We start from the raw sequence: 15000 nt of genomic DNA on the forward strand, positions 1-15000 counted from the left end.
AGCTTGTACTGTGTGCCTGGAAAAGCTGCAGGTACTCAACACCAGCCCATGAAAGCAGCCATGGGGGCTGTACCCTGCAGAGTTACAGGGGCAGAGCTGCCCAAGGCCTTGGGAGCCCACTGCTTGCATCAGTGTGTCCTGGATGTGAGACATGGAGTCAAAGGAGATTATTTTGGAGCTTTAAGATTTAATGACTGACCTACTGGGTTTCAGACTTCTGTGGGGCCTATAGCCCCTTTGTTTTAGCCAATTTCTCTCTTTTGGAATGGAAGCATTTACCCAATGCCTGTACCCTCACTGTATCTTGGAAGTAACTAACTTGCTTTTGATTTTGCAGGCTCATAGGTGAAAGGGACTTGCCTTATCTTGGTTGAGACTCTGGACTTGCACTTTTGAGTTAATGCTGGAATGAGTTAAGACTTTGGGGGACTGTTAGGAAGGCATGATTGCATTTTAGAATGTGAAAATGATGTGAGATTTGGGAGGGGCCAGGGACAGAATGATATGGTTTGGCTCTGTGTCCCCACCAAAATCTCACATTGAATAGTAATTCCCAATGTTGGTGGTGGTTCCTGGTGTGAGGTGATTGGATCAATGAGGGTGGTTTCTCATGGTTTAGCACCATCCCCCTAGTGCTGTCTTGTGATAGAGTTCTCTTGAGATCTGGTTATTTGAAAGTGTGTAGCGCCTTCCTCTTCCCCCACTCTCCTGCTTGCCATGTGAAGATGAGCTTCCTTCCTCTTCACCTTCCCCCATGATTGTAGGTTTCCTGAGGCCTTCCCATAGCAGAAGCCTGGGCAGCCCGCAGAACCACGAGCCACAGCCTGTGATAAGCAGATCTTAGTGAGAGGTAACAAGGCTTCTCTACCTGTGGGTATATTCCTTTCTTATGTCTCAAGAAGCTTTTTGTTGCCGATTTGAAGTGAAATAATGGAATTTTGGTCACTTCTTCAATCAAAACATTTGATTCGCTAATGTAAAATGTAGACTCATGCCTTTCTGTGTACAGTTGAAACTGTGTTTCAATGCTGAATCGTGCTGTCATCTTTTTGGTGACACGGCAATTAAACTCAGCGTGTATATACCACCAAAGCACATTACTCAGTTGGAGTGACAAGAACAGGACAACTAGGACCAAGTTCTGCCATTTGGAGACAGTAACAACTGTGTCATGACTATGGTTTGACTGCCAGCATTGAGATTCCTATTGGGATTTTGGAGTCATTAGCTGGGATGAGATGTGTCCTTGTGTCATCTTGAATGCCCGCTTTAGCTGACCGGTGATGGCCTCCCAGGACCATACACTTCGTTTGAGAGGATTGCGAGTCCATCCATGGGAAAGAGCTCCATTGCCCCATCACTCATGTCCTCCAGTTGGTCTCCAGGTGAGGAAGAAGTGGGGCATGTGTGTGAGGATGAGGATTTGCCCTCCCAGCCTTAGAGAACATTCAGAAGACCACTGTAATTGGGGTCAGGGCGGTGCAGTGAGACGGCAGAGTGTCACGGATGTAAAAGATTATTGCAGAGGAAGATGTCAGACTTGTCACTGAATTAGACGTGGGAGGTGGCTGTGGCTTTGAGTCTGGCTGACTGGCAGCACATAGCTGTAGCAGTTGTGTAAATAAGTTAGGGGCTGGATGGAGGGAGGGTGGATGGAGCCACTTTTGGACCTGCTGACTTTGAGGTGGCTAGTCTATCCAAGCAGTTATAAATATGGCACTGGAACTTCTTTCAAGAAGTTTGACAAAGAATAGAAATTGGGCAGTAATTGGAGGGAGCAGCAGTGTCAAAGGAAATATGGAGGCAGGTTGGCCAGGGCCTAAGATGTGCGAGAGAGGAGGGTGATTCGTGGGGCAAGATCCCAGCAGCCACAAGAGGGGAAGGGATTGAGAGTCAGGTGACGGAGTTAGCCTGGAATTACTCATGCTATGTGGGTAGATGACAGGCAGCCAGCCCCTTGCTCTTCATGTGGGCTGAGGTGCTCATTAGCCCTTCCATTCTCCGTCCTTTTCACCCCCCGGTGATCTGGTCCCTCTCTCCTTGCATCTGAGTGTGCTTTCCTGCTAGGCTGTCCTAGCTTGCGCACCATGCTCCCCCATGGTTCCTTCTCTCCATTCCAGTGTCCCCCAAGGGAACAGGTTTCCTCTACCGTGAAGTAGAGGCCATTCTCCTTACGGCCTCCTGATCCCTATCTCAGCCTTTCTCGGTGCCCAAATAATTTCTGTGAAGCTGTCTCATGCTTTCCAAACTTTCCTAACTTAACTAGATCCTTTTCTTCTTCCAATCAGAATCTTTCAACCAGTCTGCCTTCCTCTCAGGCCTTTTCTTTCTCCTGCTTTCTGTGTTCTTCTCCCACACGTGACCCTCCGGCCCCCTGTGGACCCTTCGTCATCATCACATCCCTTCGTAAAGTCATGCCCATTTCCAGTTTTGAGGCCTTCTCGGAATAAATGTTAGCATATCTAAAACTCAATTATGTTTTGGTTACTCACGTTCCAGCCCAGTGACTTATACTCAAGCCATAAAGCAGTGGATTTTAATGGCTGAAAGTTCGGCTGGAAATCATCTAATCCAGCGTTTCCCAACATCTGTTCTTCCTGAGAGGTTAATAGGCACTTGAAGGAAAAAAAGGTTGTGTGATCAAGTAAGTTTGAGAAATGCTGGTTTCCACCAAATTAAACACATTTTTTTAAAACCACAGAGCTTTAATGTGTTCATATGCCGTGTGACTCCCTCAGGAGCGGGAGGGAGTGTATCCCATGCTTATTTGACCGTGGAACCCTTCGTCAGAGCGCGCCATCGATCTGTCCTCTGCCACGTTCAGTGGACGAGCACACTTGCACACCCTGAGCGTCTGACGTCAGTCACTGAGGTTGCTCATCTTACCTCGGCTCTGGGGACTGTTTTGTAGCTCCAGCAGGAGCCACTGCGACAGTGCCAGTTGCTGTGATGTGTGTGAATCTTTAACCATGCATTTAGCAAAAGTTTTGGCTCTGCTGTGAACTGATGCCAAGAGAAAACTGCTCTGAAGTTTCCCAAATGAAAAATAAGAATTAGACATGCAATCCGGTGACACCCCTTTTCCTAGGGAGCACTGAGCAGCGAACTGTGGCTCCAGGAGGAAGCCGGACTCTCACTCCTGAGCACGGAGTTCCAAGCCCTTCCGATTCAGTTCCATTCCCCACATCTCTCTTGGATGAGCACGGCTTCACGGCCGGTCAGAGCCGCCTGCCGTTTTCCTGAGCGTGACGCCTGAAGAGCCACACTTGTGGTCCTCATAATGCCTTGCTGCTGTTGGCAGTGCCCTTTTGCAGCCACAAGCCTGGGGGACGACCACATTTACTCAAGATTCACACCTCCCAACCTCTCCAAGCAGGCTGCTTTCTCCTCAGAGCTCCCAAAGACACCGCTATAGAAAAATCCTGATATAAAACCTAGTGCATTCCTTTAACTATTTGGTTTTAGTTTGTCCTCCTCAGCGGACCCCCATCTTTGAGGGCAGAAACCCCCTTCCATATACTACTGTGCCCGTGGCCCTGCCCTCACGAAGGGCTCGGCCCGGAGCAGGTGTGGGCAGATTTTGTTCAATGAATGAGTCCTCCCTGGTGAGGCTGACTGGCCAGCAGATGCTGCAGGAGAGCTACCCATGTGGGAGGTTTGTGGAAGCCTTTCAGAGACAAATGGCATTTGAGAAGGACTTGGAAGAAACCCCTGGCCTGGCAAGCAAGAGAGGGAAAACCCCTTCCAGGTGAAGGTAGAGTGGAAAGGTAGATAGAGGTGTGGCAGGGAATAAAGAAACAAAGATGGTGGGAGAGATTCCATCCTGGGCAGAGCAGAGAAGCCAGATGGGGCAGAGGAGCGAAGGAGACCAGCGATCGGGCAGAAGAAAGGGTGGAAGGAAGGCCTTGAAGGAGAAGTACCGAGACGGGGACAGGGCCATGCAGCTGCAGGGGTGCAGTTCCCATATGACCCCCAGCTGCCCAGTGGTTTTCTGGCAGGTCCCTCACCCAGGTGTTTGTAGAGTTCCCAGGCCAGGTGCTGCCTGACTCTCAAACATTTAAATAACTGAAACCATCTCAGAGGAGGTTGTATTTTTAGCCAGAGGCTGTGGTAGGCAATAGTTCCAGTCGTCCTGGCTATTAAAGTGGCAGGGAGGCTCTGGTGGCTGAGTAGGCGTTGGATTCTCATTCTGACTTGCCTCTGACAGACTGAGATGCTGGGAAAGCCCCTCGACCCTTCCAGATCATCTGCCTGAGTGGCAGGGGGGCAGGGGTTGCAGTCTGAGTTTGGTCTCTTTCTGAGGGGCAATGGTAGAAGTTTCCCTTATGCAGCAGTGGGAGGGAAGGGGCCGGTTGGGAGGGTCCTTATTTCTCTTTGATAATGGGCATTGGTTCTTAACCCACTGAAACAATTTATCAGCTTCATTGATCCCTAATGGTTCGGGGTAAAACCTGCTACACAAGGTCACAGTCGAAAAAGGACTCATGTCTTTTTTTTTTTTTGAGACGGAGTCTCTCTCTTGTCACCCAGGCTGGAATGCAGTGGCGCGATCTCAGCTCACTGCAACCTCCGCCTCCCTGGTTCAAGCGATTCTCCTGCTTCAGCCTTCCGAGTAGCTGGGATTACAGGCACCCACCATCATGCCTGGCTGATTTTTGTATTTTTGCTAGATATGGGGTTTCACCATGCTGGCCAGGCTGGTCTTGAACTCCTGACCTCAGGTGATCCACCCACCTTGGCCTCCCAAAGTGCTGGGATTACAGGCGTGAGCCACCACACCCGGCCTCATATGTCTTTTGACCCATGGGGTGCTGCTAGCTATCAAACTGAGCAGTCGAATGTGACATGCATTCCTTTCAATGCTGCCTCGTATCTGCTCAGTCATTCACTGAGCTGAAGAAGCTTTATGCTCCAATAGGGACTCATGGAAAAAGACCTTCTGTTTTTTCAATAATCAAATAAGTTCACAAACATTATTGGTTTTTAAAAATTTATGGTAAAATGTACTTAACAAAATTTTCCATTTTAACCATTTTTAAGTATATAGTTCTGTGACATTGGGCACATTCACACTGCTGTGTAATCATCACCACGTCCGTCTACAAAACTTTTCCATCTTCCCCAACTGAAATTCTGTTCAGAATTAACACTATTGTTTAATTAACATTAAACAATAACTTCCCATCCCTCCTGCCTTCCAGCCCCTGACAACCACTTCTTTCTGTCTACTTCTACTTTCCTGTGTATGTATGTATGTATTTATTTTTGGGACAGGGTCTTGCTCTGTTGCCCAAGTTGGAATGCAGTGGTGCAACCACAGCTCACTGCAGGCTCAAACTTCTGGGCTTAAGCAATCCTTCCACCTCAGCCTCCTAAGTAGCTGGGACTACAGGTGTGTGCCACCACACTCTGCTAATTTTTTAGTTTTTATTTTTTGTAGAGACAGAGTCTCACCATGTTGACCAGGCTGGTCTCAAACTCCTGGGCTCAAGCTATCCTTCCACCTCAGCCTCCCAAAGTGCTGGATTACAGGCACAAGCCACCACATCTGGACCTACTTTCTATCTATGAATTTGTCCATTCTAAATACCTCTTAGAAGTGGAATTATAAAATATGTCCTTTTGTGTCTGGCTTATTTTGCTTAGCATCCGTGTTTCATCCATGGATGAAACTTAGCAATATTTCATCCATGTCGTAGCATGCATCAGAATTTCCTTCCTTTTTTAAGGCTGAATAGTATTCCATTGTGTTTGTATACAACATTTTGTTTATTTATTCCCCAATAGAATATTACTTTTTTATTTTTTAACTTCAATTTTTATTTGTAGTTGACAAATAACAATTGTAGATTTACAGGGTACAATGTGATGTTTTGATATATGTATACCTTGTGGAATGATTATATCAAGCTAACTAACACATCTATCACCTCACATACTTATCCTTTTTTTGTAGTGAGTGCATTTAAAATCTATTCTTTTAGCAATTTTGAGATATATAATACGTTATTATTAACTGTGGTTGCCATGCTGGGTAATAGATCTTGAAGAATTATTCCTCCTGTCTAACTGGAACTTTCTACCCTCTGGTCAACATCTCTGCATTCCCCACCCCTCACCCCCAGTGTCTGGTAACCACCATTCTACACTCTAATTCTCTAAGTTTGACTTTTTAAGATTCCACACATAAGTGATATTATATGGTATTTATCTCTCTTGCCTGGCTTACTTCACTCAGCACTGTATCCTCCAGGTTCATTCATGTTGTCAGAAATGACAGGATTTCCTCCTTTTTAAAGACTGTTAGTAATCCATTGTATACATGCCACATTTCCTTTATCCATTCATCCACTGACGGACACTTAGGTTGATTCCATATGTTGGTTATTATGAATAATGCTGAAATGAACATGGGAGTGCAGATATTTATTCAACATACTGATTCCAATGATTTTGGATCTATACGCATAAGTGAGATTGCTAGATCATATGGTAATTCCATTTTTAGGCTTTAAAAAATTTACGAACAACAGAAATTCATTTCTCAGTACTGGAGGCTGGGAAGTTCAAAAGACAGGCACCAGCAGGTTTGGCCTCTGGTGAGGGCTTGTTCTCCACTTCCAAGATGGTGCCTTCTTGCTGTGTCCTCACATGGCAGAAGGGGTGGAAGAGAGAAGGAGCCAGAGCACTCCTCTCAGCCATTCTTATAAGGGGCTTAATCACTTCGCAAAAGGCCCTACCTCTTAGTACTATCACCTTGGGGGTTAAGTTCCAACATATTAATTTGGGGGGTATAGACATACATTCAGACCATAGCATTCCAGCCTTGGCCCCCTTAAACTCATGTCCTTCTTACATACAAAATACATTTGTTCTTCGTTCTATCTCAGTAGCCTTAAGGGTCTTTTTTTTTTTTAGACGAAGTTTCGCTCTTGTTGCCCAGCTGGAATGCAATGGTGCAATCTGAGCTCACTTCAACCTCCACCTCCCAGGTTCAACCGATTCTCCCTTCTCAGCCTCCCGAGTAGCTGGGATTACAGGCATGCGCCACCATGCCTGGCTAATTTTGTATTTTTAGTAGAGATGGGGTTTCTCCAAGTCGGTCAGGCTGGTCTCAAACTCCCGACCTCAGATGATCCGCCCACCTCGTCCTCCCAAAGTGCTGGGATTACAGGTGTGAGCCACCGCGCCTGGCCTTTTTTTTTTTTTTTTTTTTGAGACGGAGTTGCACTCTTGTTGCCCAGGCTGGAGTGCAATGGTGCAATCTTGGCTCACTGCAAACTCCGCCTCCGGGGTTCAAGCGATTCTCCTGGCTCAGCCTCCCAAGCTGTGATTACAGGCATGTGCCACCATGCCCAGCTAATTTTGTCTATTTAGTAGAGACGGGGTTTCTCCAGGTTGGTCAGGCTGGTTTCGAACTCCTGACCTCAGGTGATCCACCCGCCTCGGCCTCCCAAAGTGCTGGGATTACAGGCCTGAGCCACCACGCCCGGCCTGAGCCACTGCGCCCCTCCAAGAGTCTTAACTTCTTCCAGCACCAACTCAGAAGTCCAAAAAGCAGAATCTCATCTAAATCAGACACAGATGAGATTCAAAGGTTTGTTTCATCCTGAGGCAAACTGCTCTCCAGCTGTGAACCCATGAAATCCAACAAGTTAATGTGCTTCCAAAATACAATGATGGGACATGTATAGGACAGATGTTCCCATTCCAAAAGGGAGAAATAAGAAGAAAGGGGTTGCAAGTAAGTCCAAAACCCAACAAGAAAAACAACAAGGCTTGAGATTAATCTTTGCTTCATGCTGATCTTGTGAACACAGTGGGGCAGAGTATTTTTAGTTTTGGGGGAACCTCCATATTATTGATTTCTGAAGTTTCTTTAGCTAAGGTCTTCAACATATTTTTTAAGTACCCGATAATGTCTCTGTCTTCCTCATTAAACTGTAAGCTCCTTGATGAGTTTATTCACCTTTATGCTTCTAGCTCAGTGCCAGGTGGTCAATAATATGTTAAATGAATAAATGGCTGGTGCTCTGATTTGAATATTTGCCCAAGAATCAGAACCCAGCTCTTCACTGGAACCTGATCTTCTACCTAAAACTAAGTCACGAATTTTTACTTCCCTGACCCTTTTTTTTTTTTTTTTTTTTTGAGACGGAGTCTTGCTCTGTCACCCAGGCTGGAGTGCAGCACGCCATTCTCCTGCCTCAGCCTCCGGAGTAGCTGGGACTACAGGCACCCGCCACGCCTGGCTAATTTTTTGTATTTTTAGCAGAGACAGGGTTTCACCATGTTAGCCAGGATGGTCTCGATCTCCCGACCTCGTGATCCACCTGCCTCGGCCTCCCAAAGTGCTGGGATTACAGGCGTGAGCCACCGCGCCCGGCCAAGCCTTTTTACTAGGGACATAATATTCACTCCTAGATTGTTTGCCTGATCCCACAGTCGTTGAGCTCCTCAGGCTGAGATTGCTATTGAAACACTCAGGATTAAAGTACTAACATCTTCATCTTTTCCTCCAGAATCTTCCTTGAATTTAAGAAATTCAAAAGCTGCTCTATTGGAAACCATTCAGGAATTGTCATGGGCTTAGGTTAAAAACAAAACAAAACAACACAGCAGTTGTGACATGGAAAGCAGATCACTTGAAACAGGTCTTCCTTTTCTGTTTTCTTGTAGCTGGGTCCTCCTTCCCGAAGCCTCCACTCCTGTCTTCTATGATGCCGGACTTGTGTCTTCCTCTACTTTTTCTCCGTCCTTCTCTGAGACCCTAAATTACAGTATGTGTCTGCCTGTAGTGCTCTTTTCTTTTTTCTGTATAATGTTTAACTGCATCTAATCTATTATCTCTATATGGATGATTCCAGAAACTTGATCTCTGGCTCCCGAGCGTCACCGCTGTGCTCCACCTGCCTCTGGATCTCTCTCTCTGGAGAGGTTCAACGTGCCTGAGACTGGGACTGCATTTCCTCCACATCTCAGCGTTCTCCCTGGGAACCCATTTTTACTCCTTCTCCCCAGCCTCCCATTCGTTACCCAGCAAGTGTTTATTGAGCTCTTGCTGTGTGCGAGGCACCACTCTAGCTGCTTAATTAGCTGGCTAACCCAACAATTCAAAAGTCAGCTGCCAAGCCTACAATGTGCAGTCTCTAACAGCTCTCCTTTTGCGTCTGCTTTATGTGTGGTTTCCTAGAGCTGCAGAACAAAGTACCACCAAGCTGGGGAGCTTCAAACAACAGAAGTTTCCTTTCTCACAGTTCTGGAGGCCCAAAGTCCAAGATCAAGGTGTTGGCAGGATTGGTTCCTTCTGAGGCTGTGAGGAGAAGCCGCTCCAGGCCTCTCTTCTCATCTGATGATTTGCTGGCCGTCTTTGGCATTCCTAGACTGCAGAACATCAATCAGTCCCCAACCTTCATGTGGCCTTCTCTCTCTGTCTTCGCACTGTCTTCAGAAAGACAGTGCATGTCTGTCTCTGTGTTCAGGTACCCCCTAAGGTCATTTTCAGAGGAACTGGAAGTTAGGACATCAACATATCGTTTTGGGGAGACACAGTTGAACCTGTAACACCCAGTTATCTCTCATTTGCTTTCAGATGTCTGTCTTCTCTGGGCTGCCTTTGCCCTACACTTTTTTTTCCCCTGAGACGGAGTTTCGCTCTTGTCACCCAGGCTGGAGTACAGTGGGGTGATCTTGGCTCACTGCAACCTCTGCCTCCCGGGTTTAAGCAATTCTGCCTCAGCCTCCAGAGTAGCTGGGATTACAGGCAGGCACCACCACACACAGCGGATTTTTGTATTTTTAGTAGAGACAGGGTTTCACCATGTTGGCCAGGCTGGGCTTGAACTCCTGACCTTGTGATCTGCCCGCCTCGGCCTCCCAAAGTGCTGGGATTAAAGGCGTGAGCCACCGTGCCCAGCCTGCCCTGCACTTCTTTTAGCACCATTAGCTTCTGTCACTGCCTGGGTGTCTGTAGCCCTGCTAGGTCAGCTAGGACTATGTCTTTATCTTTCCACCCTCAGGGCCTAGAACAGTACATATTTCACACTGCCAGACATTCCTGAATGCCTGGATGGACGGTCATTTAAATGAATGAATGGATGGGCGGATGGGCAGATGGACGGACAGATGGATGGATGGATGGATGGAATAACTAAGGGAGTTTGTCTTGATTTACCTTGCCAACCTCAGAGCCCATCATTCCCATTCAAGCAGTCTGTCCTCCACCAAATGTTCGGCTTCAGTTCTCCATCCTCTTCCCTTTCTCTCTCCCCTCAAGTTCAGGTTCCAGCCCTCATCCAAGGCCCAGCTCAAGTTCCGCTTCAGTGCTGCTGCCTCCTGCGAGATGTTTGCCTTTTCCTAACTCTCATAGCATTGTACTGGTGCCTTTTCTGTGGCACTCTTTGCTTCGGCTTTGGATTATAGTAATTTATCCCAGAAATCTTTTGTTAAAAGGGATCTGACATATGGACTAAGACCAAAATATCTGTGTTGGATCACTTGAGGACATTTTAAAAATTACTACACATCCCTGAGCCCCACATTTAAAGATTCTGATGAGCAAGTCTGGGGGTGGTCCCTGGAATATGTACTTTTAAAAGCTTCCCCAGGCAATTGTGATACTCAGCCAAGTTTGGGAACCTTTAATCCAGTCCAACTTCCTCATTTTACTTATGGGGAAACTGAGGTCCAAAATTGTTAAATAATTTTCCCAAGATCACTTAATTAGTGGCAGAGCCATCCAATTATGTGGTTATGGTTGTCCTAGCTTTTTAATCAGATTTAAGCAGTTCAGAAGCAGTGCCTGTACTTTGCTCATCTTTGTGACCTATGTGAGTACCACCTGTGCACCTCAGTCAAGACAGGCCATTCACAGTAAATGCCACTGCTAGTGACACAATGGGTGGCTACACTGCACGCTCCAAGAAGACAGATGCCAGGTCTGTTCATACTAACTTTTATTTCCAGCACCTCACACAGTGCCTGGCACATAGTAAGGTGCTTAATTAATATTGATCAAATGAACGAAGCATCTGCTATATGCCAGGCACTATAGTAGAAGCTTTACGTACATCATTTCATTTCGTTTATTCCAACTACAACCCTGTGAAGAAGATTTTCATATTCTCATTTTAAAGATGAGGAAGCAGGGTCGGGCACGGTCACACCTGTAATCCCGGCACTTTGGGAGGCTGAGGTGGGTGGATCACCTGAGGTCAGGAGTTCGAGACCAGCCTGGCCAACATAGTGAAACCCCGTCTCTCCTAAAAATAGAAAAATTAGTCAGGTGCGGTAGCATGCACCTGTAATTCCAGCTACTCGGGAGGCTGAAGCAGGAGAATTGCTTGAACCTGGTAGGTGCAGGTTGCAGTGAGCCGAGATTACGCCACTGCCCTCCAGCCTAGGTGACAGAGTGAGACTCCATCCCCAAAAAATAAAAATGAATAAATAAATAAATAAAGATGAGGAAACAGGACCAGAGGCTAGGTCGTCTGCTCTGTGTCATGCAGAAAACAATCAGCATAACTGAGCTCTAAAGCCCATTGCTCTTTCTACAGTGCTGCAGGATGGCCATGCTCCACCCTCCATGCTCTTCAGAAAGCTGGGGTCACTCCAAAACAATATATGGGGAGAGGTATTCAAAAGCCCCAAATGTTTAGAAGCCTCAGTTTTGTTCTCAGCTCTAACATAGCCTTGCTGCTCCATGAGGCAATATAAAAAGGTAGTTCTACTGCAACTTGTATTGTGTATGTTCTAGAACATTCAGTACTCTTACCACTTGCACACTTCCATGTATATGACTCGATACTATCAAAAGCTTTACAAGTATTTCATCCTCTTTCCCTTTTTTTTTAAAATGCTCTTAAAATTCTCCCCCCTTTGTAGGGCAGCAGTGCCAGGACTAGGGCAAACAGAGTTCAAAGAGTGTCCCGACATGAACTGTTCGGATACCAGGTTTCAGATATGAGCTGATGGCTGAGAAACAGGAGTCAGGGATGTGAGCTGGCCCCACACACCTAGTCCCCTGCGCAGACCACTTGCACAGTGAGTGGGTTCTTTTGTACCAGAGGCATCGCGTGCCAGGGACCCAGCCTCTAAAAATGACAGGGCTCTGACTCCACTGTCAGGCAGGAGACAGAGACCGAAGTCACCACATCCCAGAGACTGAATTTCAGCGTCGCCATCTGAAATGTTTCTGATTTTTTCTTTCCAATTTGATGTTTTACTTGGATGCTGGCCTTGAGTTTACACTCCATGTAGACAGTTTCCTCATTCTTTGTGGCCTCTTTTTCATTCTGTTGCTTCCTCAATCAGTCCTTACTGAAACGCCAGTCTCAGTGGTGTGGGAACGAGTATGAGAGACCTCACTCTAGGTGCTCACATGGAACTTCCAGCCCCACAAGCTGACGCCCCGCCGTGTCCTCCATGGCTGCCTCCACCCTGCCCCTGCAGCTTTAAATATGTCTGTCATTTCTTTCAAATTCTCACTTATCTTCCCTTCTTTTTTTAAATTAAAAAAAAAATTTTAGAGGCAGGGTCTTGCCGTGTTGCCAGGCTGGAGTGCAGTGGCACCATCGTGGCTCACTGCAGTCTTAAACTCCTGGGCTCAAGCAATCCTCCCTCCTCAGCATCACAAGTAGCTGGGACCATGGGCGTGCACCATCGTGCCTATTTCATTCGTTTAAATTGCCTTGAACAGAATTATATTAATAAGGGCTCTGATCTCATAAATAACCCAAGATTCCTTGGTGATGAAGCTGGAATCACAGAGCCACCTCCTAGAAAGGCCACATGGAAGCCTTGGGGGAGCCTCAGAACTCCAGGCTTAGGGTGGCTAATGGTTCTTTTCCTCCTCTCTGTGCCAGGGTAACAAACTGCATATCACAGCAGATTACTTGGAAGATAACTAAATGAGATCTAGGGATAAACTCCTTGGGATGCTGGGATATCAGTGTTGGATTTCGTAATATGCGACCACTTTTATGGTGAGGGATTTGGAAGCCAACTGCTGTCAGAATTATTGAAGGTGCCAACATGAGGCCAATATACGCAATATAGGCAAAACCTATTTATAGTAAAATCCCAAACACCATCCAAATTCTTTTGCAGTATAATACTAAACTGTTGCTGATTAAATCTTACTGAAGTCTGTAGACCATAAGCTGGATTTGAATTTTTTTTAAATAAATTTTCACTGTAGCAGTATGTTTAATGAAATCTGATCTATATTACTTCTGCCAAGAAGGAATTCAAAATTACCAATTGGAGTTAATGTGGTACAAAGAACTAGAAACCTCTCATTCTCAGGAAATGGACAGGGCAGGGGGAGTCCTTAATGAAAACACTGTGTCAGTAATTTTTGTGGCTTAAGCTCGCCACGTGTAGTTCCATGGGTTCAGAATAGATTCTCAGAGACAGGGTGTTATAATAGAAAGAGCAAAAGATTAAGCATCAGGAACCAGATTTACCCCTAGTCCCATCACCCTGGGTAATTTACCTGCCTTCTCTGTGTTCCCACTTCCTCACCTATAGGAATGGAGGGATTGCGCAGGGTGCAGTGGCTCGTGCCTGTAACCCCAGCACTACTGGGAGACCAAGGTGGGAAGTTCAAGGCTGCAGTGAGTTGTGATAGTTCCCCTGCACTCCAGCCTGGGTGACAGGGCAACACCTTGTTTAAAAACATGAAAATAGGCCAGGCACGGTGGCTCATGCCTGTAATCCCAGCACTTTGGGAGGCCAAGGTGGGTGAATCATCTGAGGTCAGGAGTTCGAGACCAGCTTGGCCAACAGGGAGAAACCCTGTCTCTACTAAAAATACAAAAATTAGCCAGATGGGGTGGCATGTGCCTATAATCCCAGCTACTCAGGATGCTGAGGAACGAGAATCACTTGAACCCAGAAGGTGGAGGTTGCAGTGAGCAGGGATCATGCCACTGCACTCCACCCTGGGAGACAAGAGTGAAATTCTGTCTCAAAAATAAATAAATAAATAATACAAATTAAAAAATAAAAATAATAAAAATTGAGGAATTGGGCTAGATAAGTGGTTTTTGAGACAGAACTTTGAGACAGTTCTTACTTAAGGGCCAGTGGAGATCTCTTTTCCTCCCCAATTTTCAACTACATAAATGTTATTTGTTCTGCTTCAACATATGATTTTAGTGGAAAGATAAGAGTTCTACTTCTTTAAAAAAAAAATTTTTTTTAAAAACCACTGGACTAGCTAATTCCTACTCCTAAACCTTTGTGATTCAGTATAAGGTCTGCCCATCAAATTGTTTAGACTCCTGGATGATACTCATGTTTTTAGGAAGGGTTCCTACACCCAAAGCCCAGGTCAGCCAGTTTCTGCGTGTAGGCAAATTCCTGCATTACTGGTGTACTAGCGTACAATCTAGAAGTTGCACTGGGGCAGCAGGGAGAGAATTCTTATCAGTGAGTGTTTAGCCTCGTTGTACATAGCAGTTACCCGAACAATTAAGAGAGACAAAGTTCTCCAACACCTTGATCGTCTCTGGTAGACAGCTTTGGAAGACACACATACCGTCTACTTCTTCGGACTTCTAGGCTGTGGAATAGGGACTCAGTGTCTGTGGTGTGAAATGGGGTCTGAGAATTTTATACCATCAAACTGACAGGGTAATTTTGAGATGGGGCAACAGGAATTGTAATACTGGGGCAACATTTGCTTGTCATCAGTTTGACCTCTTCTTGACCCCAGTGATTCTTCCTTGATCCCCATGTAAGGTGTCCCGTTCCCCCATCCAAACTGACTCACCACCAGGAATTGTCCTCTGTTCTGAAGAGGCTCAGCCAGTTTCGTTTGCCTTCTGTTCAGCTTCCCTCCATCTCTTATCCCCAGTCCTCTGTAAATCCTTATTCCTTCATAAAGTATTGCCTGATTCATGGAAGTGAAATGATCCGGCTTAGTTTACAAAACCAGGAAATTATTCCTCTGGACCAGAGAGAGAGAGAGAGAGAACAAGAAACAACAACAAAAAA

The 15000-nt window shown here is 46.0% G+C and overlaps 2 protein-coding genes across 3 annotated transcripts in view; one reads left to right on the forward strand and one right to left on the reverse strand.

Moving 5' to 3' along the window:
• WNT5B (Wnt family member 5B) overlaps positions 1 to 15000 on the forward strand; it is a 123749-nt gene that overhangs the window by 26574 nt on the left and 82175 nt on the right. The gene's annotated exons all lie outside the window — the stretch shown is intronic.
• FBXL14 (F-box and leucine rich repeat protein 14) overlaps positions 13594 to 15000 on the reverse strand; it is a 30625-nt gene continuing 29218 nt past the window's right edge. Inside the window, exon 3 of one of the 2 annotated variants that reach the window (XM_032159288.2) lies at positions 13594 to 14896. In XM_032159288.2, the coding sequence (XP_032015179.2) occupies positions 14875 to 14896 (22 nt within the window). In that variant the 3' untranslated portion in view covers positions 13594 to 14874. The remainder of the gene's footprint in view (positions 14897 to 15000) is intronic. The other variant, XM_058442584.1, reaches the window with a different exon arrangement.

The sequence above is a fragment of the Hylobates moloch genome, unplaced genomic scaffold, assembly GCF_009828535.3.
Source record: "Hylobates moloch isolate HMO894 unplaced genomic scaffold, HMol_V3 SCAFFOLD_8, whole genome shotgun sequence".
Classification (NCBI taxonomy): Eukaryota; Metazoa; Chordata; class Mammalia; order Primates; family Hylobatidae; genus Hylobates; species Hylobates moloch.